The sequence below is a fragment of the Pleurodeles waltl genome, chromosome 10, assembly GCF_031143425.1.
Source record: "Pleurodeles waltl isolate 20211129_DDA chromosome 10, aPleWal1.hap1.20221129, whole genome shotgun sequence".
Classification (NCBI taxonomy): Eukaryota; Metazoa; Chordata; class Amphibia; order Caudata; family Salamandridae; genus Pleurodeles; species Pleurodeles waltl.
Window position 1 is genome coordinate 425202375 of NC_090449.1, and position 25332 is coordinate 425227706.

At 44.5% G+C, this 25332-nt stretch overlaps 1 protein-coding gene across 3 annotated transcripts in view; it reads left to right on the top strand.

Annotated features, from left to right (window-relative positions):
- The window catches only part of WDR90 (WD repeat domain 90), a 1338149-nt gene that overhangs the window by 733959 nt on the left and 578858 nt on the right, over positions 1 to 25332 (top strand). For all 3 annotated transcript variants that reach the window (XM_069210679.1, XM_069210680.1, XM_069210681.1), the window contains 2 exons: positions 867 to 1057; positions 1399 to 1567. In XM_069210679.1, the coding sequence (XP_069066780.1) occupies positions 867 to 1057; positions 1399 to 1567 (360 nt within the window). The remainder of the gene's footprint in view (positions 1 to 866; positions 1058 to 1398; positions 1568 to 25332) is intronic.

Consider the following 25332-nt stretch of genomic DNA (forward strand, 5'->3'; position numbering starts at 1 on the left):
GGTTCTGCACAGCAGACAAATTCCAGATTCGAAGCTGAGTGCCAGAGAATTCTAAGGCAAGGAATCTGCAGCTCCATAGAGTTTCTACCAGATAATTTGTTACCGAAGGTAAGTAACTTGTTCATCTGTAACATCAGTGCTGTGCAGATGTGTTAACCTCTAGGTGAGATATCATAGAACAATAGCTCCAACCTTCAAACTTCTGTGGACCCCCACTTTATCATTACTGGAACAGGGGACCCCCACTGAATCATTATTGGAATCTGGACACACACTCACATACATACAGACACACACACTCACATAAACATACACACACACTCAGTAATGAGAGAGAGGGAAAGTAGGGGACGTCATCTGTTAATATTTAATTTTCTGAGCAGTTACGGACCCCTGGAGGAGGCTTTGCGGACCCCCAGGGAGTCCCCGACCCACAGGTTGGGAACCACTGACATAGAACATGTTGAAGTTCTGCAATTGAGGCAGTACACTTACTGACAGTGTTAGCACTGGCTGAATGAATGGGGTTGAGTTTTCTGTCCTTGAGTAGAAATTTGTAAGAGTTCATCTACAGACTATTCTGTGTGTCCCAGGAAGAGCGATTCTTGTTCTTTGCAGAAAGTAGATAGGCTGTTATTTTAATCCACTAGTGCAAGAATACCACTTAGTGTAATGTGGCGCTGCAATACCTTAAAGGTGTGATGTAATTTTGAATATGATTGTACTGTGTTGCATTGATCCTGAATTGATAATGTTTTTTGTATGTTCATCTTGAATCTTTCTCTGCTGCTACCAACTTTTTTCTATGTTGATAACTAACTGCTATATGTTTGTACTGAATTGTTCCATGTTAATTACTTCATTAGGAGATTACAGAGATCGGACCTTGGCTTTGTGGGACACCAATAATTTTGAGCTTCTGCTATCAAATAAATTTGTTGAACCAATCCAGGAAGTTGCTTTTAATCCAATGTCTGCTGACCAGTTTGCTAGCGTAGGTACTGGAGCTGTGACATTCTGGTTGATGGAGCAGAGAGGAGTGGAAATAAAACTTAAAGTAAGACTCAAGGGTTTGTTCTCCCCATTGCACTCCATTCTTAGCCAATGTCTGTCACATATCCACCTCCTCTGGAGTCATTTCAGCCAGCCATGCCTCTCCTGCCTGCACTTTCCTGACCAAGCTACTACTTTCTTTCACTCGTAGTTCTGCAATTTCAGTTTGTTATTATCTGCCACCATTTTTCAGAGTTGAACTGCGCATCCTTATGTCATTGTAGTTGCATTATCCTTAGTCTCACTCCTTATCCTTTTATTGTAATCATGCATGTCCCTCCATTTTATGTTCTTACCCATCTCTGTCAAACTGTTGCCTCATTTTCTATCATGCTTCAATTGCAGAGCCACATGTCTCCCATTCCTGATGAGGTGAGCCCTGCAGAATTGACATCACTGACGTATAATACAAACTCTCTGCTGTACTGCGGCACAAACACGGGCCGTGTCTGCGTCTGGGACACAGAAAACCATAGTTGTTTCATGACGTGGGAGGCTGACGAGGGAGAGATAGGCAAGTATTTCAGTTAGTGCAAAAGAGCCGGTTTTGAAAGGGTATTTTTGTTGTGCTGTTAATGTATGTTTGAAGTGTTGAGTGTGATACGGGCCCATGAGGAAAGCGCCCCAGGATTGTAATCAACAAAAAGCACCACAGATCCACAACACCCGCGAGGAGACAACTTATCAGGCTTGTTATTGACTCCATAATGAAGGATTTTTTTTCTGTGCTAGAAGCTTGAGGACCAGGTAAACAGCCATTTGGGGCTTTTGTATGGCAATACTTTATTAGTTTCACCATATCAACAGTTACTAAAACATATATATCATAGACCCAATTACAGCACTCACATGTTTAGGGTTCAGAAGAGTCTGTAAAAAAGAAAAAGAACAGGAGGAGAGAAGATGGTGAAACAATACCAACTGATAATCAGGTAATCCTGTTTATAGACGAAATAAGAAGTGGACATGATCACATATGTATCATTGTGGGCTTTTGGTTGTAACTCCTGCAGACTGCAAGCTGTTCACTTCATCAGATGGTGACAATGTAACCAAAAGAATGTGGAGGGGTTGAGCCCTTGCTAATAATGTCTTTCTAATCCCTGTCTCTGATACTGTAAAAAGTATGCAGTATTGTGTCTTGGTTCCTACAACAACATTGCTGGAATTGGAAAAAAATAATCTGGGAACCCATAAATGGGGGTCAGGGTGTAGCACTGGAAAGGGTCTCGGGTCACAAGGGGCAGGGGCAGGAAAACTGGACTTGCTGAAGAGAACACACATTACAAACTCCTAACTGCCTAATTAATATGCTGATAATTGTTTTATGCACCTGGTTTATTCACCTTCCTCTGGAGCTTCCTAAAAAAATGTATTCACTCAGAGTTGTCCTATACAAAGCTAAAAAACAGAAGAAGACGGTGGGATGAAAAGTAAGTATATAGATTTCTGCTCCAATACCTGTTATTGGTCGCCATGTTTCAGCTGTGTTAATGTGCAGAACGTATCTCTAGGCTTTCTTCGATACCTATGTGGGGCCCTTGGTGTCTTCCCTCCATGTGTCTTACAATGTGATTGGATGAAAAATGCTGTATGTATTCAGTAGCTCTCTGGTTAGTTGGACTGTAGGAAATGAAATACGAATAACATGCAATAATGTACGTTAATTCTGCTCAGCACTCACAAACCAACTCAGGTCACCATCACACTTGGGGTAACATCACTGGAAACTGTGTCAACTACTCCCTTATAGCTACTAATTCTGGGCAGCTACTGGAAACTGGAGGACATGACATCTAGGCCTATCCTGTGCCATTTGATGTAGGCTCTGTGGCAACAATCAAAAGTGGTATCAAATGCCTGGAAAACTACAATCAGTGTAGTCATTTAGCTTTGGAATAAAAATGCTGTATGTCTGCTTCTTAGACATCTAAAGGTCAGTTGTTAATTTTTAGGAATGAAGCCTGACATTCAACTTAGACATAATTTTTTTTTAAACCATGTGGCAAAGAAATTGGCAGCAAGGGCCAAAGGCACAGTAAATCTGTTCTGGCTCACTTAATTGGTCACAAAGAGGCTGCATTTTATGATATCTTATGATGTGATTAAGGCACCTACTGCAAATCGCTTTGTGTGTCCAGCAATTTTCAAGGGATTAGTAAAACGCTGGTGGATAATGCAGTTGCTGAAGAGATTTGTATTTTGTCTAGCCGCAGTTATGACTCATAGAGTAGCACAGAGGGTTTATGTGCCTGCTGCAAAGCACATTGTATAACATGCAGCTCATAGATTATTTTATGTAGATATGTAAGTGGGTTACTAGTTTTGAAACACACCGTCTTATTTTCATAAACTGCAGTCATTGTAATACAGCACAGTGAGCTATGAACTGACATACAATAGCTGCCCTCAAACAGAAATGCATGGGTTTAGAACGTAATTGTTTTTCTTTCTCAGTGTGTCATTAAGGTTTAAAAAAAAGAGCCCTCTCTCAGGGGATCTCCACTGATAATCATAAGTACTGAATAGTCCTACCCACATGCTTGAGCAGTTCTTTCAAAGTATATCTACTTTGCCTTACTTCAGAAAGAACTTGAAACATATGTGACAGACATGTTACATTTTCAGCCTTATAACAGGCTACATTGCCAATCTTTATTGAATTACTTCAAACTTTAAAAGCAAAAAAGTCATACCCCTGAAAGTCACTTAAACAATATGAAAAGGGACCTTTTAAAAACATCCTTCACAAATGCTTTTTACTTCTTTTTAAAGTAAGATAAGGAGTAATGCATAGCAATGTAGCCTCTACAGACTGCAGCATAGAAGCAATGTAAATAAGACACTGCACCTTTAAGGGCCTTTCTGTCCTCCAGTGTTCTATCATGCCCTGTAAGTCTCAGTTCACTCAGTTATTTTTTTCTGGCTCCTACTGACAGGATCCTGGAGTATAGATCTGCCTTTGATTTTTTTTTTTTTTTCCCCCTCGACAGTTTTCATCTTAAGCTTTTCTAAAGCTGAGTCGCACGATGTCCTTTAGGATGTAAAGTATTTTTAGATAATTTTCTGACAGGAACTAGCCAGAGTGTTGCAGAATAATGGCAAAGACAAAAACTGTATTTTATGTTTGCCAGATTCTCATGATGTAGGAGGCTGGTCTTGTTTGTAGTGGGTACCTTGGGTACTTACACCTTATGCCAGGCCCAGGCATCCCTTATTAGTCAAGTGTAGTAGTGTTCTAGCACCTTAGGCTGATAGAGGTAGCTATAGCAGAGCAGCTCAGGCCGAACTAGGAGTCCTGCAAAGCTCATGCAATACCACTTATAGTTACACAGTACCTATACACAAGTAAAGACAATACTCAGTGTTACCAAAAATAAAGGTATTTATTTGGGTGACACAGTACTAAAAATATCTTAGAGACAATACTCCTTCTGGAGGTAAGTATTATACACAATATATACACTAGACACCAAAATTAGACAAGTAAATAGTCATAGAACAATTCAAACAGTAGGAAATCCTATAGAATGCAGTAGGAGAAAATAGGTCTAGGGGCAACACAAACCACATACTAAAAAAAAGTGGAATGTGAATCATGAATTCCCTCCTAGACAAGTGTGGTGTGTGCAGAATCGCTGGGAGAGTACGAATACAGTAAAGGTAAGTAAATTACCCCACCCCAGAGCCCAGAAGAGCAGGAGTAAAGTACTGCAAATTTCCTTAGGACACACTACACCTCGTTTTTGGGATTTTGCAGTAGCCAACCAAGTCTGCAAAGAACAACTGCTGGATTCCTGCACCTAAAGACCTGAAAAGGAAGGGGACCAAGTCCAGAAGTCGAAAGAAGTTCCAGGAAGGACAGAAGCCCCTGCCAACCCAGAAGAGGGTGCAAAAGAAGAGTCCCTGGTTAGTTGAAGACTGCAGAAATGCACCCTAGTAAGATGCCAGCGGATTCCTGCACAATGCAAAAGATGTCCCACGGCGTGAAGATCGTTGCAGACGAGATTACATGTTGGAAGTCACCAACAAGCCTTGGCTACGACAAACGTGCATTTTTCGTCAAAATGGTGCTGGATGGACCCAGGAGGGACCTGGGGGCCTCAACTCTGTGTGAGGAGGAAGAGGGGGCGCCCAGCACTTTAGAGAGCCCTCAAGATGCCAGCCAGCACCCCCAGAAGCCACTGCATCCGGGTTCAAAGGAGGTGCAAAACGTGGTTGATGCAGCACAACAAAAGAAGGACCCACGCCACCAGAGAACAACTCAGCGAGTTGAGCATCGCAGGGTGGAGTGCTAGGGACCTGGGCCAGGCTATGCATGAAGGAATTTTGCAAAGAGTGTACATAGGCCTCAGGGGGTGAAGAAGACACAGTACATAGGGGTACCATCATTCACAGGGAAGGCCAGCTCTTACCTCCTCCAAATTGCGTCAGCAGGACCTCAGGACAGTCTATGTCGATGATGTCCACCCTCTGTGTCCTTAGGAGCACGCTCGTGGTTGTGAGAGGAGTCCCAGGGTACCGGTCGTCATCTTGGAAGGTGGCTGCTTGGAGCAGGGGAGTGATTTCGTCACTCCACTGGAGATTTCTTCGGTCCTTCTGGTGGAGGATGAAGACAGGGAGTCCCCCAGAGCATGCACACCATGGAAACTGTTGCAGTTGCTGAATTGGAGCTGAGGTTGCTGAAGAAAAGTGTCTCTTGTAGACACTTTGTTGCAGTTACAGAGTTTCTTGGAGCAGGCTGCGGTTGATCTGAGGTCAGAAGAGTCTGAAGTTGTTGCAGAGGATTCATGAAGGAAACTTATAAGCAGAATCTGAAGAGAACCCACAGGAGAGACCCTAAATAGCCCTGAGAGGGGGATTGGCTACCTTATCAGGTATGGACCTATTAAGAGGGGTCTCTGATGTCACCTGCTGGCACTGGCCACTCAGGGCCCTCCGTAGTCCCCACACCTTGCAAAGCAAGATGGCTGAAGTCTGGAACACACTTGAGGAGCTCTGGGCACCACCCCTGGGGTGGTGGACAGGGGAGTGGTCACTCCCCTTTCCTTTGTCCAGTTTCCTGCCAGAGCAGGGGAGAAGGGGTATCTGAACCGGTGTAGACTGGTTTATGCAAGGAGGGCACCATCTGTGCCCTTCAAAGAATTTCCAGAGGCTGGGGGAGGCTACCAATCCCCAGTCTGTAAAATCTATTTCCAAAGGGTTAGGGTGTAACACCCTGCTCTCAGAGGAAGTGCTTTGTTCTGCCTTCCTGGGACTGTGCTGCCCAGACTCCAGGAGGGCAGAACCCTGTCTGTGAGGTGGCAGCAGCTGTAGCTGCAGTGCAAGCCTCAGAGAGCTGGTTTGGCAGTTCTCCGGGTCCATGGTGGAGCCCCCAGGATACATGGAATTGGCTCCCCAATACCAGATTTGGAATGGGGGGGACAATTCCATAATCTTAGACATGTTAAATGGCCATATTCGGAGTTACCATTGTGAAGCTACATATAGGTATTGACCTTTATGTAGTGCACGCATGTAATGGTGTCCCCGCACTCACAAAGTCCAGGGAAATGGCCCTGAACTATGTGGGAGCACCTTTGCTAGTGCAAGGGTGCCCTCACACTTAGTAACTTTGCACCTAACCTTCAGCAAGTGAAGGTTATACATATAGGTGACTTATAAGTTACTTAAGTGCCATGAAAATAACTGTGAAATAACGTGTGCTTTATTTCACGCAGGCTGCAATGGCAGTCCTGTGTAAGGGTTTGTCTGAGCTGCCTATGGGTGGCAAAAGAAATGCTGCCGCCCATATTGATCTCCTGGAACCTCAATGCCTGGGGTACCTAGGTACCATAAACTAGGGACTTATAATGGGGGTCCAGTATGCCAATTGAAATTGGTAAATTAAGTCACTGGCCTACAGTGACAAATTTAAAAGCAGAGATAGCATAAGCACTGAGGTTCTGATTAGCAGAGCCTCAGTGACACAGTTAGGCACTACTCAGGCATATGCATCAGGCCACAAACTATAAGCTCTGGGGTCCTGGCTAGCAGGATCCCAGTGACACAGTAAAAACACACTGAGACACACTCACAAACAGGCCAAAGTGGGGGTAACCATGCTAGAAAGAGACTACTTTCGCACACATGGCCCCAAGACATGTCACCACTGCAAGATGCTCTCCAGATGAACTTTGAGGAAGAGAGAAAAAATCTGCCTCCATGGCCAAGTGGAGCACCATAGACAGCAAGCCTCTTTGTCCTGTGAGACTTGTAAAGGGTGAGGAAAGACTATTCCCTCTACCGCTGGCCCTAAGTCACGCTCCGAGGGCTCCAGCAGAGGAAAGTCCAAAAAGAGAAAATCTGGAGAAAGATATCGTTCCCGTTAAATGTTGAGGTTGTCGAAGAGGTACTGCACCTGCTTACTCTCTGACAAGGGCTGCGGTGACATTGAGAACACTTACGACGTCAAGGAGGGGGGATCACTGTTGATGTCAGGAGGAACATCAAGACACCATTTAATAGTGAGGGTTTCGACGCTAAGGCATAGCTTGACGACAAGAGATCTTTCATCTTCTTTAAATAAGACAGTGGAGTGGCTTGCACACATGAAAGCTCACAGGCTTCCATCACAGTCTGACACTGAGTATTCCAGAGCGTATTCACCATCAACACCAACATCTCCAGTGACCAACACGTCCTTAGGCTCTGGCAGGATCACCTCCTCCATCTCCTCTGCCTCCTCCTCCACAACCAGCCATGCCAGCAATACCTCTACCTCAGTCCACTACTCTGTCTCAGCCTCTACCTATTTCACTGACTTCTCCGACGTGCTGTAGATCATGCTCAAGTCACATCAGACCTCACACGTATATGTCTAGATCACGTTCAAGATCTAGATCTTGCCACAAAATCATCACGCCAGAAGATCATTCTCACTGTAAAGAAGACTTTCTTCCTCCAGATTGAGATCTTCACTTTATCATCATACAAGTGCTTCTTCTTGTCTGTATTTACCTACTCTAACAGATTCTCCACCACCAGAATATCTTCTATCGATAACATTAATGCCTTCTAGGAAGTTTTCATCCTACAATATGGCCACCTAACCTTCCTCAGAAATGCATGGATGTGCTAAGAGAAGCCAAGAGACGATCTGCTAGGCCTTCCTATACTTCAAATGGAAGAGATTCTGCATCTGGTGTTCTGAGGGCAATGTCAACACTTTTACTTGTCAGCAAGAAGCTCTTCTTCCATATCTTCTCCAGCTAAAGAGAAATTATAATTCTCCTCATTTAGAGTGCATCTCGCAGCCATCACAGCTTATCAAAAATGTCCTTCATAAGTCTTCTTTTTCAGAATGCCTGTTAAAGATTTTCTGGCAGTCATTACGAAGATATACCAGCCCCTCAGGAGACCACCTCCTCCTTGGGAGTTAAACTTTGTCATCTGTCGCTTATGGATCCTCCATGCAAACCCATTCAGAAGACTTCTCTCTTAAAAGGCCTCCTTCTTGGTAGCCATTACTTCAGCTTGCAGAGTTAATGAGATACAGTCTTTCTGTTCACTTGACAATTACACAGTATTCCATAGCAACAGGATATTGATGAGGACCCCCCTAAATTCCACACTAAGGTAGTCTTAGACTACCATGTCAATCACACTATTACTTCGCCTGCATTCTTTCAGAACACCTCTTGTCCTGCAGAAAAGGGTTTTGAAGTTTTATCTTGATAGGGCAAAATCTTTAAGATAATCAATGCAACTCTTTGTTAACTATGATCCTCTACGGACAGGATACGCCACTTTCAAACAATCCTTATCTAGATGGATTGTCTCCTGCATTATCATTTGATATCAAAAAGCAAACAAACCCCTATCTGGTAGACCTAGATATCTATCCACTAGGGGTGAATAAGTTACTGCTGCTTTGCTTAAGAACATCCCCATTGCTGAGGTTGGCAAGGCTCCAACTTGGAGATCAGTTCACATCTTTGCAAGACACTATTGTCTTTATTCGGATGCTAAAGCTGATGCCCAAGTGGGACAAGCATCTCTAAAGAATTTGCCTAATTTTACTTTTCTCCCTTTTTCCCTCTTCCTTTGTGGAAGAGGAATACGCTTTCTAATCTACTCAGTGCTTATGATTATCAGTGGAGTTCCCATCAGAGAGAGGGAATGGCTTCTTAACCTCTGATCCTAGTTCTCTCTCAGGAGGAATATCCATGGAAATCATAAGCAACCCTCTCTACTCCTCGAACAGATAGTGTATGTATTCCACGAAACTATTAATTCGCCCATCAAAAATAACTGAGTAAACTGCCACCTAGAGAACGTGATAGGACACAGGCGATCAGAAGACCCTTAACGGCGCAGTGTTCTGTTCCTATTTACATTGTTTCAATGCTACAGTCTATACAGTCTCCATTACTATGTATCAGTCCTTATCTTATTTAAAAAGTGTTTGTGAAGGATATGTTTAAAAGGTAATTTTTCATTTTGCTTAAGTGACTTTTAAGGCTATGACACTTTTCTTCTAAAGTTTAAAATGATTGAATAAAGATTACCCATTTAGCCTGTTTTTAAGGCTGTAAAATGTAACATGCCTGTCACATATGTTTACTGGCCTTTTCGAAGTAGGGCAAAGTAGATGTGACTTTTGAAAGAACTGCTCCGGGGCTCCCCCTCTTGATTTTAATGCAGATTATTTAGTTGGACTCTGGGAGCAGACGTGCTGTTACTGCATTGTGAAGTAGTCTTCTTTTAAGAGATATGTCTTCACCTCGTTCCCAGACTGGAGCAGAGTTTGAGAGGTCCTGATGAATCTGGTTATCTTGTTCCAGATTAGGGGTTTCTAGATGAACAGGGCCTGCTGCTTTGTTTTCTCACACTTGTTAGTCTCCTGTCTGATGGTGTCCTGGTTGTGGGTGTGCCAGGAGCCACCAGAGATTGTGAGCTTGTCTGACGGCTTTATAAATGATGCAGCTGATTTTGAAGATGGTGTGGCTTGCAAGGGAAGCAAATGGAGATCCATTACGATAGGGTTCGATGTGATCATATTTGTCAGCCCTTGGAGGAAACGTGATATGGCTTGTAAGATGCCCCGAAGCAGGGGACCAATGTGTAGCCCGGGGAGGCGTGAAGCAGGGCATTCCCACGTACCACCATCCAGATGCAGGAATGCGAGAGCTCGAAAAGCAGTTCTGAAGTCACTTTCTGAAAGAAACTCTTCAGAAGAGAAAACTGATTGCAGACCATCTTTGTTTTCTTTTTTTGCGAGTGTCTTCCTTGAGGGTGAGGTTTCACTGTTCTTGCTGATGATGGGTAGGTGAGTGATGGGCAAATAGCTGGTGAGATCATGAGGGTATAGTGTAGGTTTCCTGAGAAGTGGGAGGCTGTGGAATGTCTTTAAAACTTCCTGAAGATGCCTTGAGTAATGGAGGTATTGACAATGGTGAGTAAGGGGAGATAACTTCCCTAGAGAGAGCTCTGATGTAGGATGATGGTAAGACATCATCTTCATCAGAAGTAGCTTTTAGAGATTTGTGTATGTACGCTGGATCTGCAAGAGATAGGGCTTTAAAAGATCACCATTGTGGGATTCTTTAAGAAGGGATGGATGTGTGTTCCTTGACTGTGAGTTTTCAACTTTCTTACAGATGAAGGGTAGGTGAGTGATGGGCTGGTAGTTGGCGAGGTCATGAGAGTATAATGTAGGTTTCTTAAGGAGTGGGGGAATCTGGTCTGTCTTGAGAGCTTCTTGGAGCTGCCCTGAATGATGGAAGAATTGATAATGGTGAGTAGGGGGTAGAAATTTTCTCCAGGGAGAGCTTTGATGAGGGTTGTGGGGCAGACATTATCGTCATAGGAAATGGCTTTTAGGGATTAGTGTATGTCGACAAGATCTGCAAGAGAAACCAGCTGTAGGATTCATGAGAAGGGATGATGTAAGAAGAGAAGCGGGCTTGATGTTGTCAATGTTCTGTTGGATCTTCTGTCTTAACTAAATGAGACTAGAGGACTTTCTGCTACAGAAGCCGGAAAATATATAGCCAACTCCTCAATGTGTCTAATCCTAGATAGTTTGTTTTCAATTAAATGGTTTTATTAACCTTCCTATCAAAATTCCTAAACGTGTATTCAGACAGGAAGTTCTCAGTCACTTTATTCTATGACAGCTGTCCCAAACAAGGTTAAAAACAGAAGAAGGGAGTGTGGTTAAAGTTAACTATATAGGTTCCTTCCCTACTACCTGGTATTGGTTGCCATGTTTCTTACTATGTGATTGGACTAAACATGAGTCAAATACAGCGCTATCTGTAGTCAGTAGGTTTCCTGGTTGGGCCAATAGGGTATGAAAGATAATTAGCACACAATGGTTTACCTTATTGCTGCTGAGCACTCACAAAGTACTAATCACCAACCTAAAATGGATCACCCTACCACTTGAGGTCACTCCACTGGAAAATGTCAACTACTCTCACATAACTACAAAGTCAGAGTAGCTACTGGAGAAGGAGGAACATGACGTGTGTCATCTTAAGTCGGCTCAGTGAAAACAGTTATAAGTGTTATTGCATGCCTGGGCTTACCCTCCAATATAGTAAAAAGGACTAAATGTGTGCAATAGAACTACAAGATGCTTACTTCCACGAATATATCAAACAAAACATAAAGTTTCTAAGATTTGTGATAGTAAAATATAGCTTCCACTTCAGAGATCTACATTTTGGGTTGACGTTGGCTCCTCTCACCTTTTCAAAGTGCATGGCAGTAGTGGCTGCTTAATTTCAAAGTTAAAGATCTTCATATACCCATACTTAGATGATTGATTAATAAAAGCAGCATCCCTGGACCTAGCAATGAAGTATTTCACACAAGTGGCAGACATCTTGCAAAGTGTGGGGTTAATCAACTTTCAGAAGTCAACAGTTACTGCAGTAGAAAGGCACTCGCATGTGGTATCTACAGATAGAGGGAACATGGTGAGAAAAGGAAACGTCTTACTGGGTTAATGTGTTGGAATTATAAGCTGTCCGTATAGCTCTAAATGGATTCTTGCTATCGTTGAGGACAAGTACCATTCTCTTTCAGATGTACAGTACAACCACAATGTGTCATTGTTGGTGTTGCAGCTTCACCACCACCCATATGCTGGAGAGCCCCAGCATTTGGGTTGCTTTAGTTTACTTCCATAGAAGGGGCACTATAACCAGCGAAAGACGGGCTTTTTAATTGCAGTTAAGAAGGTGTCAAAATGACGGTGACCAGTTCCTGTCCAGCTCTTCCACGTGTGATACTCCGAAATATTGTGTCATGCTTTCCCAACACTGTTGTGCTGGGAAAAGCACCATCATTGCTCTTTGATGAGATGAGTTGCAAATCAAAAATAGTAGCAGCAAGATTCCACCAATAAATGTCAATGGTATTGAGAGTCCTCCAAATATACTCAAAAATAGTGAGTGAATGGCTGAAGGTATAACTGCTAACACAGTCTGGAAAGTGCTGACAAAATCAGAACCTACAGCCTTTAAATAGTGTGCAATCCCAACGGTGTTAGAAGCGTTAAAGATTTGACTGGCCAATTCACCAAAATATTTAGGAAAGTTGGTATTTAAATGGGACCTTGTCACTTGCAGGTCGTAGGTTTTATAGGCTGATGTGAGAGCCATGCGTTTTTGAAACAAAATTACTTTCAGTCTGTTTAGCTTGTCAAATTTTACATTATAAGTAGCAACGTGAGGTCACATATCCGTTACTTTGATCTCATGCAGGGGGGGGGGGTGAGGTGTATGTTTCTGCAACAAGTCACAATTTTAGAGACCAAAATCACATAAGGGACACCTACTTGCATCCCACAGCAACCTTGATCACTCAGTATTAAGTAACTTCCATTCTACTGAAACACTGGGTAAATCAAAGGGACAGAAATACCCTTCAGATAGCAAGCCAAATTTGCGACTGAAGCATTATATGCGCCGTGTAGGGTCATCTGTTCACAAATCATAGAATGGCTTACAGAAGTGTCACATTTGCTAACACTAAGAAATACCTTATCTTGCTGTTCAGGTATTTGTAATCAAAGGGTAGTTCCCCCACCTCATGGATGTAGCTGTCTTCTCTGCCTACAGGAAAATGTTGTATTCACTGAGTAAACTGAAACTTTGAAATGGGCAGATTATTCACTCCATATATAAACCACACTGAAAATGGTATATCCACCCCAGTAAGATGCAACTTTTCAAGCTTTTGAGTGTTAAACATGATGTTACTAGCTTCCTTCCTAGCCATTATCTGTTGTTTTCATGTCAGGTAAACAGTGGCAAATAACTCCTTAGAGTTAAGGTGCTTCCATGGCGCACAGCCATTTTTAAAAACTTTTAGCATCCAGCTTAACTACATAATGGACCTAAGTTGACTCTGTCCATTGTGTAAAAGTCACATATCATTTTGAATAATGTCAATTGCAGAAGACACAATGTTATTTAATGTGAAAATGCGATTGGACAGTGTGTTCATATCATTATCGACAATAGTTGGTGCTTTTTTAAAATTCTTATTTATTTGCCTTAAATGGACAGCACCTTCCATTTGCCAAAGCTTCAATATGTCAGCATATATTGCATAAAAGAAACATTTTGAGTGTTGTTTTCTAGGGCCTAGCAAGAAACCTTATAGGACTACATCTTCAGAAAGGAGATTAAGGTGTTCTTTTACAGCTGTAATGTAGAAATTTTAACCATTTTTGACAAAGTTTGTACACGCTGTATGTAGTGATGATACCAGAGTGTGGTGTGATGATGTAACAAGGGTCTGGTCTGCTTGCTCTAAGACACTGTGTGGAGTTAACAAAAACCTGCATGACACCCATTTGGGTTCACTGGCCACAATAACCACCTGTGGGACCTGAAAGTGTTGAATTAAAGGTAATGTTCTGAACCCAACCATTGAGCTTTTTTTCAGTGACATATAAAAGCTTTTGCCAATTGTCAAATTTAGCTGGTGAAAGAATACTGGGTGCATTCATTTCTTTTATGTTTGCCAACCCTAGGCAAGTTGGTTGCCTTATGGTGTCATTGAAAAATGTAATTTGTAATGGAACAAGGCAAGCCCTAAATAAAGATTCAGTGCCATGTATTTGCCAATCTTTTGTTTCCCCAAACACTCTTCAAGTCAGTTGACTTCTTTGAACACTCGTAACGTTCTTTAGCCAACTGGGAAACAAAGGAATCTGAATAAATCAGTGTATAAAAGTAAAGGTAGTCGGACCTTGCAGTTCCTTGATCATAAATGCAGTCCCAAATTTGAGGCCTATATGGACAATGTTAATCCTCCCTATACTAAAACGCTTTATATTAAGTTCAGGTTAGGGATCCTCCCGCTCAAATCATTCACTGCGAGATGGAGAGCGGAGGACCGGAATTTAATATTTTGCCATTTTTGCAAAAAAACTATAGTCACTTGCGCACTTTATGTTCTTTTGCCCTAGATACTTGGCACCGAGGAAGAAGTGGATTGCCCCGTTATGCAGGTTAATGGGGATAAGGGAATGGAACATAGCACTACGCTTAATGATAACTGATACAAATGTCAAAATAGTTTTTTCAGTTGCGAGATATCTGCAAAGTGCATGGGCTATAAGAACTAGAGAATTGTTATAATTGTATGTTTTAGCGTATTGGTCTTAGTTATTTAATATAATAACCTGTTATTTGACTGAAGTAAGAAAATGAGCTATTAACTTTTATATTTAATATTACAGGATTTTAAGATTTTAAGAATAATGTTTGTATTGTATTGTCTTAAACTTGTGTGATTTTAAAATTCATTTAGGGTTTTTTCTAAATGTATAATGTGGTATTTTGCTTACTTATTCGTTCTGCAACCGATATGCTGTGTAATTATGATATGGTGTTTAATTGTTCACTTTTATGGCTTTTTAGCCGAAATAAATTAAAGAATTGAATTGAATAAATCAGTTTATCAGTTAGGAATATTTTCCTTGCTTTTGAAGGGCATAATTTGAAATAATAGGAATCAGCGTTTGTAACATCATGCCCAGTAAAATAAGAAAACGTGTCTATATATGTTTTAGAGCTCCCTGCTGGTGGAGTTGGACAATGTTCCTACTGTGTGTAATTATGAACTATTCTTTAGGTACCAGCTTGGTGCAGAAAATGGTGCCCATAATGGTGACAACAGAACATTTCCCTATAATTTGAAGGGTTCATTTATACATTTTCTCTTTCAACCACAGTGTAATATTCAAGCTCAGAAAGCACAGAATCAACTGTTTTTACATCCCAATCATGTAATAATATCATTCATTGATACTTTAAAAACATATGGAATTTAAATCATTTCTGTATGGCCGAAGATATCAAACGGTATTTTATCCCAAACAATCCCATCAGGAACTGGAACAGCTTAAATGTTTACAAGGGACAAGTCTCTTTGGACTTTGTGTGAAGATAACTAAGGCTTTAAAACCTCATCCACCAGTACAACAACAGAGCATTCAGGAAAATAATGACCACGTATCAGCAGAAAACAATGTCAAAACCAATCCAAAGGAGAAAGGAGAGTCAGAAGTAACCTCAGATAATACCAAGGATGAACTAAATAGTTATGTTTACACCATAACGTGTTTTTGATACAGGTACTGTAGATAATACTAACGAGTTTAAAGATAAGCCATCAATGTCGGCAAAGTAACTAGAAGCGGTCTATGCAAAAACTAGAGCCGATGCAGGTGAAAGCGAAATAGTAGATGTATCCATAGGTGGTTCATAATAGACTCTTTCCTCCATCTGTGTTGCGTTGAAATATTGCAAATTTAAATTCTGGACATTATTTGTTGATGAAGTTGTGACAGGAATCAACAAACGTTTGTTCTTCCCCAGGCTCAGGGAAAAAGTGTCAGCATTGTTGAGTGCTTGAAGAGATAACTTCTGGATGGTAGTGAGAGGAGTACAGGAACTACCCGGGAGTCCTTGTGGTCTGCTGTGCAGGATCGGCCGCATGACGCAATTTGGCATTGTCAGTTGAAACAGTGTTTAAAACAGTTCTGGTGCCATGTATTCCCAGGACTGGAGCAGGTGCTCTGTAGGCTGACCAAATTCCTTCTTATGGGGTGTCTTTTCATGGACCAGATCCCCAACTTTAGTAAGAGTGGAAAGATGATGCCGCGCTACGCTACTCAATGCCTTGCTGTCAGTGGTCGAGCATGCAGGAGCTTGCAGGATGCAGCAGCGGGGTTGCTGAGTCAAGTGTCCACTGTTGAATCAGAAGAGGCCTTGCCATGCAGGTCCAGCTTGTTTAGGCGACCCACTACTATGCAGGTCAAGCTTGTTCAGGTGAGGGGCATCGCGCCGCGCGGGAGCTCCCAAGCGCAAGGACACCAAGAGACTCTCTTCATTATAACAGCCTTTACCATAACAAACTTCACCATGACAGGAGGTGCGCGGAGGTGTGTGACGGTGTGCGGCAAGCATCATCTCTGCGCACCACTTCTGCCTCATCTGTCACATTTGCCTCGCCCCCTTTATGGCCTCCGCCGGCCCCCCTATCCTGCTTGACCACCTGCCCACTTGCCTGTATGCCTCCGTACTCTTACATCACTGAACAGGAGATAGAAAAGACTGGTGGTATGGCGTGACAGTCAGGGAAGCTTCCTGCATGAAGTACCTGAAGTATTTGAAGCATCTGAAGTTTCTGAAGTACTAGCCTAGTGTGTCGGGATCTGGGATCCAGGCTTCAACTGAATGGTCACTTGGGAAATGAGATAGCCAAGGGACAAAACGGCAAGAGATAAAGAGGACAAGAACAGCCAGTAAGAGCCAATCAGTGACACCAGGACAGAGGTGGGAGAGAGCAGGTGAAGACCCAGGCAGGGGCAAACCTAGTGGCCCTACATCATCGCTTCTACATCATTGTTTTTACCACCTTTACCGTTTGGCTACTATCTGCTTCCCCTGCTGCCTCGTCTTCTGCCCCAGCTCGTCATTTTAGCACAGCAAGGGGGCCTCAAGGGGGCAGTTCTGAGCATAGGCTCAGCCTCCACAGAGTGTGTGCCCAGCCTCCCAGAGGAAGCAGCCCAGCTAGGCCTGGGTGTGGCTTGTGGGGTAGGCTAATTTGCCCTGCTCATTGCCCCCATGTGCAGTTGTACTGTGCGCTGCCGTGGCCTCTGGAGAGGGTGCTTGAGGGCATTCTGGAACTAAGGAAGGGCCTGGCTAATTGTCACCATACCAAATAACAATCACCATTTTTACTGGTACAGCTACACCAAGCGGAGCATTTTGAATAACTTGAGGAGTAGCTGTCAAGCAAGGCTGGAGCAGAGGCTGGGGCTGAGGCTTAGACACAGAAGCCTTATATTAATATAAATTGCCTTTGACTCTCTACACCAGCTGAAAGGCCTCACAAAGGGGGTAGGAAAATGCCTCTGATGGCATGGTTACCCCCTAACTTTTTGCCTTTTGTTGATGCTAGTTATGATTGAAAGTGTGCTGGGACCCTAATAACCAGGCCTCAGCATCAGTGTTCTTTCCCTAAACTGTACCTTTGTCTCCACAATTGGCACAGCCCTGGCACACAGATAAGTCCCTTGTAAATGGTACCCCTGGTACCAAAGGCCCTGTGGCCAGCGAAGGTCTCTAAGGGCTGCAGCATGTATTATGCCACCATGGGGACCCCTCACTCAGCACATGCACACTGCCTCATAGCTTGTGTGTTGGTGGGGAGAAAATGACTAAGTCGACATGGCACTCCCCTCAGAGTGCCATGCCCACAACCCACTGCCTGTGGCATAGGTAAGTCACCCCTCTAGCAGTCCTTACAGCCCTAAGGCAGGGTGCACTATACCACAGGTGAGGGCATAGCTGCATAAGCACTATGCCCCTACAGTGTCTAAGCCAATTCTTAGACATTGTAAGTGCAGGGTAGCCATAAAGAGTATATGGTCCGGGAGTTTCTCAGAAACGAACTCCACAGTTCCATAATGGCTACACTGAATACTGGGAAGTTTGGTATCAGACTTCTCAGCACAATAAATCCACACAGATGCCAGTGTGGGATTTATTGAGAAATGCATACAGAGGGCATCTTAAAGATGCCCCCTGTATACCAGTCCAACTACTAGCGCTAAGCTGACCAGTTTCTGCCAGCCTGCCACATGCAGACAGGTTTCTGGGCACATGGGGCGAGTGCCTTTGTCACTCTGTGGCCAGGAACAAAGCCTGTACTGGGTGGAGGTGCTTCACACCTCCCCCTGCAGGAACTATAACACCTGGCGGTAAGCCTCAAAGGTTCAAGCCTGGTGTTACAGCGCCTCAGGGCACTCCAGCTAGTGGAGGTGCCCACCCATCTGGACACAGCCCCCACTTGTGGCAGCAAGTCCGGAGGAGATAATGAGAAAAACAAGGAGGAGTCACCCTCCAGTCGGGACAGCCCCTAAGGTGTCCTGAGCTGAAGTGACCCCTGCCTTAGGAAATCCTCCATCTTGTTTTGGAGGATTTCCCCCAAATAGGATTAGAGATGTGCCGCCCCCCCCCCCCCCCCCACAAGGAGGAGCAACAAAGGGGGTGTAGCCACCCTCCAGGACAGTAGCCATTGGCTACTGCCCCTCTGACCCAAGCACACCCCTAAATTGAGTATTTAGGGGCGGCCCTGAACCTAGGAAACCAGACCCTGGAAAAAACCTGGCACTGTGACCCTACCAGCTCCAATCACATTGCCTTCAAGCATGCCCTACGCAAACATTACCAACTGATCCGCACCACCAAAAGGACCCACTTCAAAAACCGCATTGACACCAACGCTCACAGCAGCAAGGAGCTCTTCGGCATCATCAAAGAGCTCTCCACCCCCAGGACCAGCTCCAACGAACCCCTGCCATCACAGGAGCTCTGCAACTCACAACCCACTTCCGTCGAAATATAGAAGAAATCCACACAGCTTCAACCCCCAGACCCACCAGCTAGCAACAAACACCTACGAACCCAACACTCCAAGCAACATCCACTGCCTCCATTCCTGGGCCCCTGTCAACATAGAAGACACTGCCAGCGCCATGGCCTCCATCCACTCCGGATCTCCATCGGACCCCTGCCCACAACATATCTTCAACAAAGCCAAAACCATCATCGCTCCCTATCTCTCCAACACCATCAACAGCTCCTTCGAGTCAGCCACCTTCCCTGAGATGGAAGCACGCAGAAATCAACGCCCTGCTAAAGAAACCAAAGGCAGACCCTGACGACTCCAAGAACTACAGACCGATCTCCCTCCTCCCCTTCCCAGCCACGGTCATCGAAAAAATCGTGAACAATCAACTATCCTGATTCCTGGAAGACAGCAAGGCACTCGACCCCTCCCAATCCGGATTCAGCAAAAATCACAGCACCGAGACCGCACTCATTGCTGCCACAGACGACATCAGGACCATGCTTGACGGAGGAGAAACAGCAGCACTCATCCTCCTGGACCTCTCCGCAGCTTTCGACACGGTATGTCATCACACTCTCCGCACACGCCTCCACAACGCTGGAATCCACAACAAAGCACTGGACAGGATCTCGTCATTTCTCACGGGCAGAACCCAGAGAGTCTGCCTACCGCCGTTCCTGTCAGAAGCCTCTGGAATCACCTGTGGCGTCCCCCAAGGATCTTCGCTCAGCCCCACACTCTTCAACATTTACATGGCCCCCCTCGCCAACATCGCACAAGCATACCACATCAACATGGTCTCCTGCGCAGATGACACGCAGCTCATCATCTCCCTCACAAAAGACCCTACTACTGCAAAGGACAACCTCCACAATGGACTCCACGCCATTGCCAGCTGGATGGAATCAAGCCACCTCAAGTTAAACACAGACAAGACAGAAATACTCGTCTTTGGCTCCAACCCCTCAGCTTGGAACGACTCCTGGTGGCCCACCTCCCTAGGTGCTGCACCCTCACCCACGCACGCACCCTGGGCTTCATCTTGGATTCCACACTCAGCATGACTCAGCAGGTCAATGATATCTCCACTTCCTGCTACAACACCCTCCGCTTGCTCTGCAAAATCTTCAAGTGGATCCCCGTCGAAACCAGGAAAACCGTCACCCACGCCTTGGTCAGTAGCAGATTGGACTACGGAAAGCCTATATGCAGGAATAACAAACAAACTCCAAACAAAGCTGCAAAGAATCCAGAACGCATCCACCCACCTCATTCTTGACGTCCCACGCCACGACCACATCTCACCCCACCTCAGAGACCTACACTGGCTGCCAGTATCAAAGAGGATCACCTTCAAAATCCTCATCCACGCACAAAAAGCCCTCCACGACACAGGTCCCGCCTACCTCAACGACAGACTCACCTTTCACACCCCCACCCGCAACCTTCGCTCCACCAACCTCTACCTCGCCTACTTCCCCCGCATCCGTCGCACCACCGCCGGAGGAAGGTCCTTCTCTCACCTAGCCGCCAAGACCTGGAACACCCTACCGCTCCACCTCCGCCTGACCCAAGACCTATCATTCAGGAAGCGCCTCAAGACTTGGCTTTTCGACCAGTATCAAAAGCCCCCCCACCCCCTCACCAAGCGCCTTGATACCCTAACGGGTGAGTAGTGCGCTCTATAAATCCTTGATTGATTGATTGATTGATTGAGATTCCTGCAACCTACAACAAGGACTGCTGACCGGAAAGCCCCGCGGAGACGACAACTGACTCTGGAGACAGCCCGGTAGGGCTGGGGCCAAGTCAATGAACCTGTACAGTGACTCATCCAGCGGGACCAGCGACCTCTGAGAACTGAGGACTGCCCTGCACCCAAAGGACCAAGAAACTCTCGTGGACAGCGGCTCTGTCCAAGAAACCAAGAAACAACCATCTTTAAAGGGACTCCAGCCTCACTCTGGAAGCATGAGTCCCCAACACTCTGCACCCGGCTCGTGTCCAGAAGAACCAACACTGCAGAGAGGACCCCCAGGTGACTCCCACGATGTGGGCACCCTGAGATCGCCTCCCTGCACCCTCACAGCGACACCTGCAGAGAGAATCTGAAGGCTCCCTCTGATCGAGACTGCCCGGTAACAGAGGAACCCGACGGCTGGAAGATGCATGGCACCCGCAGTCCCCAGGCCCGAGTGAAACCAACTACCTGTGGAGGAGTGACCTGCAGGCAGCCCTCATCCTTGCCCAGTCGGTGGCTGGTCCAAGATAATGGTCAAGCTCAAGGTGAGGAAGAACAGTAACAATGGCACTGGGGCAGAGGGGGGTAATGAGAGGCAGTATAAGCAACTTGGCTCACCGCAAAACATAGGCATGGGTAGGGAGGGAAAGGTGTTCTTAAAGGCCACAACATCCACTGTAGTCGCAGAAGGCAATCAGCTCACAAAAAACTCCTTTCACAAGAAGAAAGGTGGAGGCCGACCAATATAACTGGGAGAGGGGTACTGCATCATGAGGCTGTGGGGACAGTACCTTGGAAAGGGTGCCCCTGGGCATCATGCAGCCTTGGAAGCATCAGCTTAGAAGAGTTTAATTGCAGCGATGACCTTAGAGCACTCAAATGCTCTTGCTGCCAAGGCAGAGGGGACTGAAATCCCCGAGATCTCTTCAACACTGGATGAGGGAGTCATAATTTGTATAAACAAAGTTAGTAACATGTAAAGGAGTGTAACTCAAGCCCTAATCCAAAAGCACCGACTCAAGATGCTGAGAGCAACAGCCAGTGCTCGGTCCATAGCCCAATCCCAGTAGTGTTGAGGCTTGCACCATCAGAATTAGGACACCTGATGACAACAGAGACAAACGTACATCAACATGACCAGGTCCCCGCAAAGGAGGGGATTGATCGGGTGTGCTTAACACCTTAGGACAGTTTGAGAAGAATAAAAGGGGCACTGGGTTGCCCCAGTGAGAGACAATGCACACTGATTCAACCACTAACCTACCCTGGGGAACAAGAGAGGCAAAGAGGTGGAACAGCTAAGGCTCCAAGGTTCAAAAAACCGATAAACGACGGTTCTTTAGACTCAGAAGCACGTAGTGATGGTACTGCTTATCACATTATTACCACCATTAACTCTTCTGTACCGTCGGCAGTTAAAGCCCTTTCATGGCAGTCACATAAGCTAGAAGTCCAGGTAGAGTTAATACACATGCTGGCGCAGAGTGTCTTGTCGCTGGATAAGAAAATGGACAATCGTGAGTACAAAGGTCGACCATTGGCGTTATCAAAAACACAGTGACCACACAGCAACTAGCGCCATCATTGACAAGCTCACCATATTACCAGAGCTGTTGTCATCATTAATGAATCCTTGTAAAACTACGCACTTGGATGCCCCCAAGAATGACAAACCTGCCACTCAAACCCTGCAGGAGGGACCAACGAGCATAGACCATTGCAACAAAGGCATTAAATACAGCTGTGCTCTGAATATGGCTCAATCCATCAGTGGACAAAGATCAGTGGACAGTGAGCATAGTCCACTGTCCGACTCGTCTGCACCTAACATGGAAGATGACAAACTTGGTAATCATGAAAGTTGGTTAAAAGGGCACTTAGGCCAAGCTGAAAAATTAAGATGGTCTACAGCGACGCAATCAGGCAGGTGGGGCAGCCTCTAAAACCAAGAAAATCTTTGCAAAATAGCAGAAGGCTTAGTCGCCCCTCCACTACATTCCATACTACCTACACTACCCGGGAAGCGTGTTGCAATGCAATCGAACGCATTGATGGGCAGGTAAATAGCACTGATTCCAGCAAAGAGGGCCAGTGAACTATCCAATTTTCAGTCTGAAGCCCTCTGTACAAAAATCAGTTGAACAAGCTAATCAACAAGCATGTGCACAAGCAAAACCCCATATACTGATATACATTGATGTCCTGCCCACGCCACATAAGGCCTCACACTGCCCTAGGCGAACCTATGCGGAAACGGTGGACCCTACTTGCAGTAAGTCTGAATTACTGTCAAGCTTCCAGTCTTCTGACACCACATACGAGCACAAACTACCTGCCAGGCATGTAGGGCTTCATCAGGCTCCATGTAGTGTTACAACAGAGGAGACAATAGAGCAAGCATGCATTGAGGAGGTGTGTGGTCAAAATATGTTTGACAGACAATCCATGAAGGCGATAGTCAGCAAGGACCAAACAGCAGGAATCCAAAATGAAGGTATGTCAATTCCCAAAACAAACATTTATAGAGAAAACTCAGTACAACGGCTGGCACTATCTAGTACCACAAAACAACTGAATGCACAGTTCCACTAAAAGGAGAATGAAAGCTAGACCCAATGAGGGAAAAAAAGAAAGAGAAAACAGGTCCCTGTGAATATCCAAAATCTGGAACAAGAGCACTCACGCACTGGTGGTGACATGCTTCATCATCGGGCTTTGCGCCTCGTCAGGCTGGCGCTGCAATGCCTGATGGGCCCTTTAAGGGGGCTCTTTGCCAGAGATCTCCTATTGAGAATATTTGCCAGTGTGTGAATGCGATTATTTTGGGATTGGTAAAAAGAAATGCTTTTAAAAATGACTATAGGGAGAAATCCCAAAGGAACAATTTATTGAAAAAAGAGAAACCCTCTGTCATGATTAAAAACAATAAGTAAGGGGAAAAATAGAATGTCTATTCTACCCTATTAACATACGGTGTCTGGTGACCACAAACCCTATCTTCTGGGGATGAAGTAAGGGCAGGATTGGTCGTCCGTACACTGCCATAAAGTAGGTCAACATGTTTCTTGTTGTCAATAAAGACCTGGTGCGATTCGTCAGGACCTTAAACACCCTACCTAATCCTCACTCCACCAATGGACTTAAAATAACTATATACTTCAGGAACCTGCAGGGAAAGAAAAAAGAAGAAATAACACGAGGCACAGTATAAAACTTATACCCAGTGCACTAGATAACGAAAACACACTGGTGATAAACCCCTTGTGAGGTGATCAACAAAGCGTGAACATTTATATTTACTCCTTATTGTCAAATGAAAACCATCCTTACACTCCTCACATTAAAGGATGGGCCCCATAGGGATGTCGGAGAACTTCAGTAGTCCATTCATTAACGGGCATCTACATATATATGGATGCAATACATTAAACAGAAGCAATCATGGAAGTACATAATTATATGTTAATAATGACGGTTGTAAGCCAGTAAAAAATGTGTCCTCAAAACAGTAGTGAAACGTGGAGTGCGCACAACTACTGATGTAAAGATACTTCTACATGCGCACTTAAACATATACACTTGGAAGTTTATAGAAATATGTCACCAATATTGTGCTGGAGTTAGAAAATCTGAATAGAAATCTTTATGATTATGATAAAACATTTACCAACTAGCAGCAAGACTATTTAATCGTGAGTGATCCAAAAGAATGTTAACTCTAGTTCGTAAATAGGGCATTCAATATTAAAACTGATATGATCCGGAAGTTCTGTGACAGCTCCTACCAAGGGACGTACCCGAGAGATAAATAGGCAGGTGCTGGAACACGCAGTATCTAGATAGCATTCAAAGTACGTTATGATCGTAAAATTGCCCTGCGATCATAACAGAAGCTATCAACTCGTGAAAGCATTTAGTGGTCTATAACCTCCGACATAGGAAATCTAATCCAATCAGGATATCATATTGTGGTCCCTGGGGGTGGAAGCTGTATAAGATATCAGCTATAAAAAAAAAGTGAAAAGATGAAAGGATGTGAAAAACATTTTGGGGAAAAAAAGGTCACTGGTCAATATTTAACTTATATAAATTCAGACCAAGGGACATCATCATTCAGTCCTATCAAGTGTGTACCTAATCTATACACCCAGTGTTGTTCTTTTTCAAACTATGTATTGGTGCAATCCCTATTGTCCATAACACTTTCCAGAATGACCCATTTCAAGTCATCTGGGGTATGATTTTGTTCAATGTAATGGTTTGTCAATTTAGTAGAGGATAGACGGCATCTGATAGTACTGCGACGCTCATTAATCCGTGTCTTAACCATATCTTAACCATTCTTGTAGTCATCCCTATATAGCGGAGGTCACAAGGGCATACAATCATAGATGCAGTTTTTTTATACAGGAGTTAGTATGTTTGATTAACTGCCACTTCCTGGTCTCTCCCAAGTCAACCTCAGAGATGTTCATAGTTAAAGGACAGACATTGCATCCACCACAGGGGTGGTGCCCTACACCCCCAAGACAAGATTTAGATGGAGCAGTATCACACTTCTAGGGGCGCCTAGGTCTGGTACGTACCACAAGACCCCTGATATTCTGTGT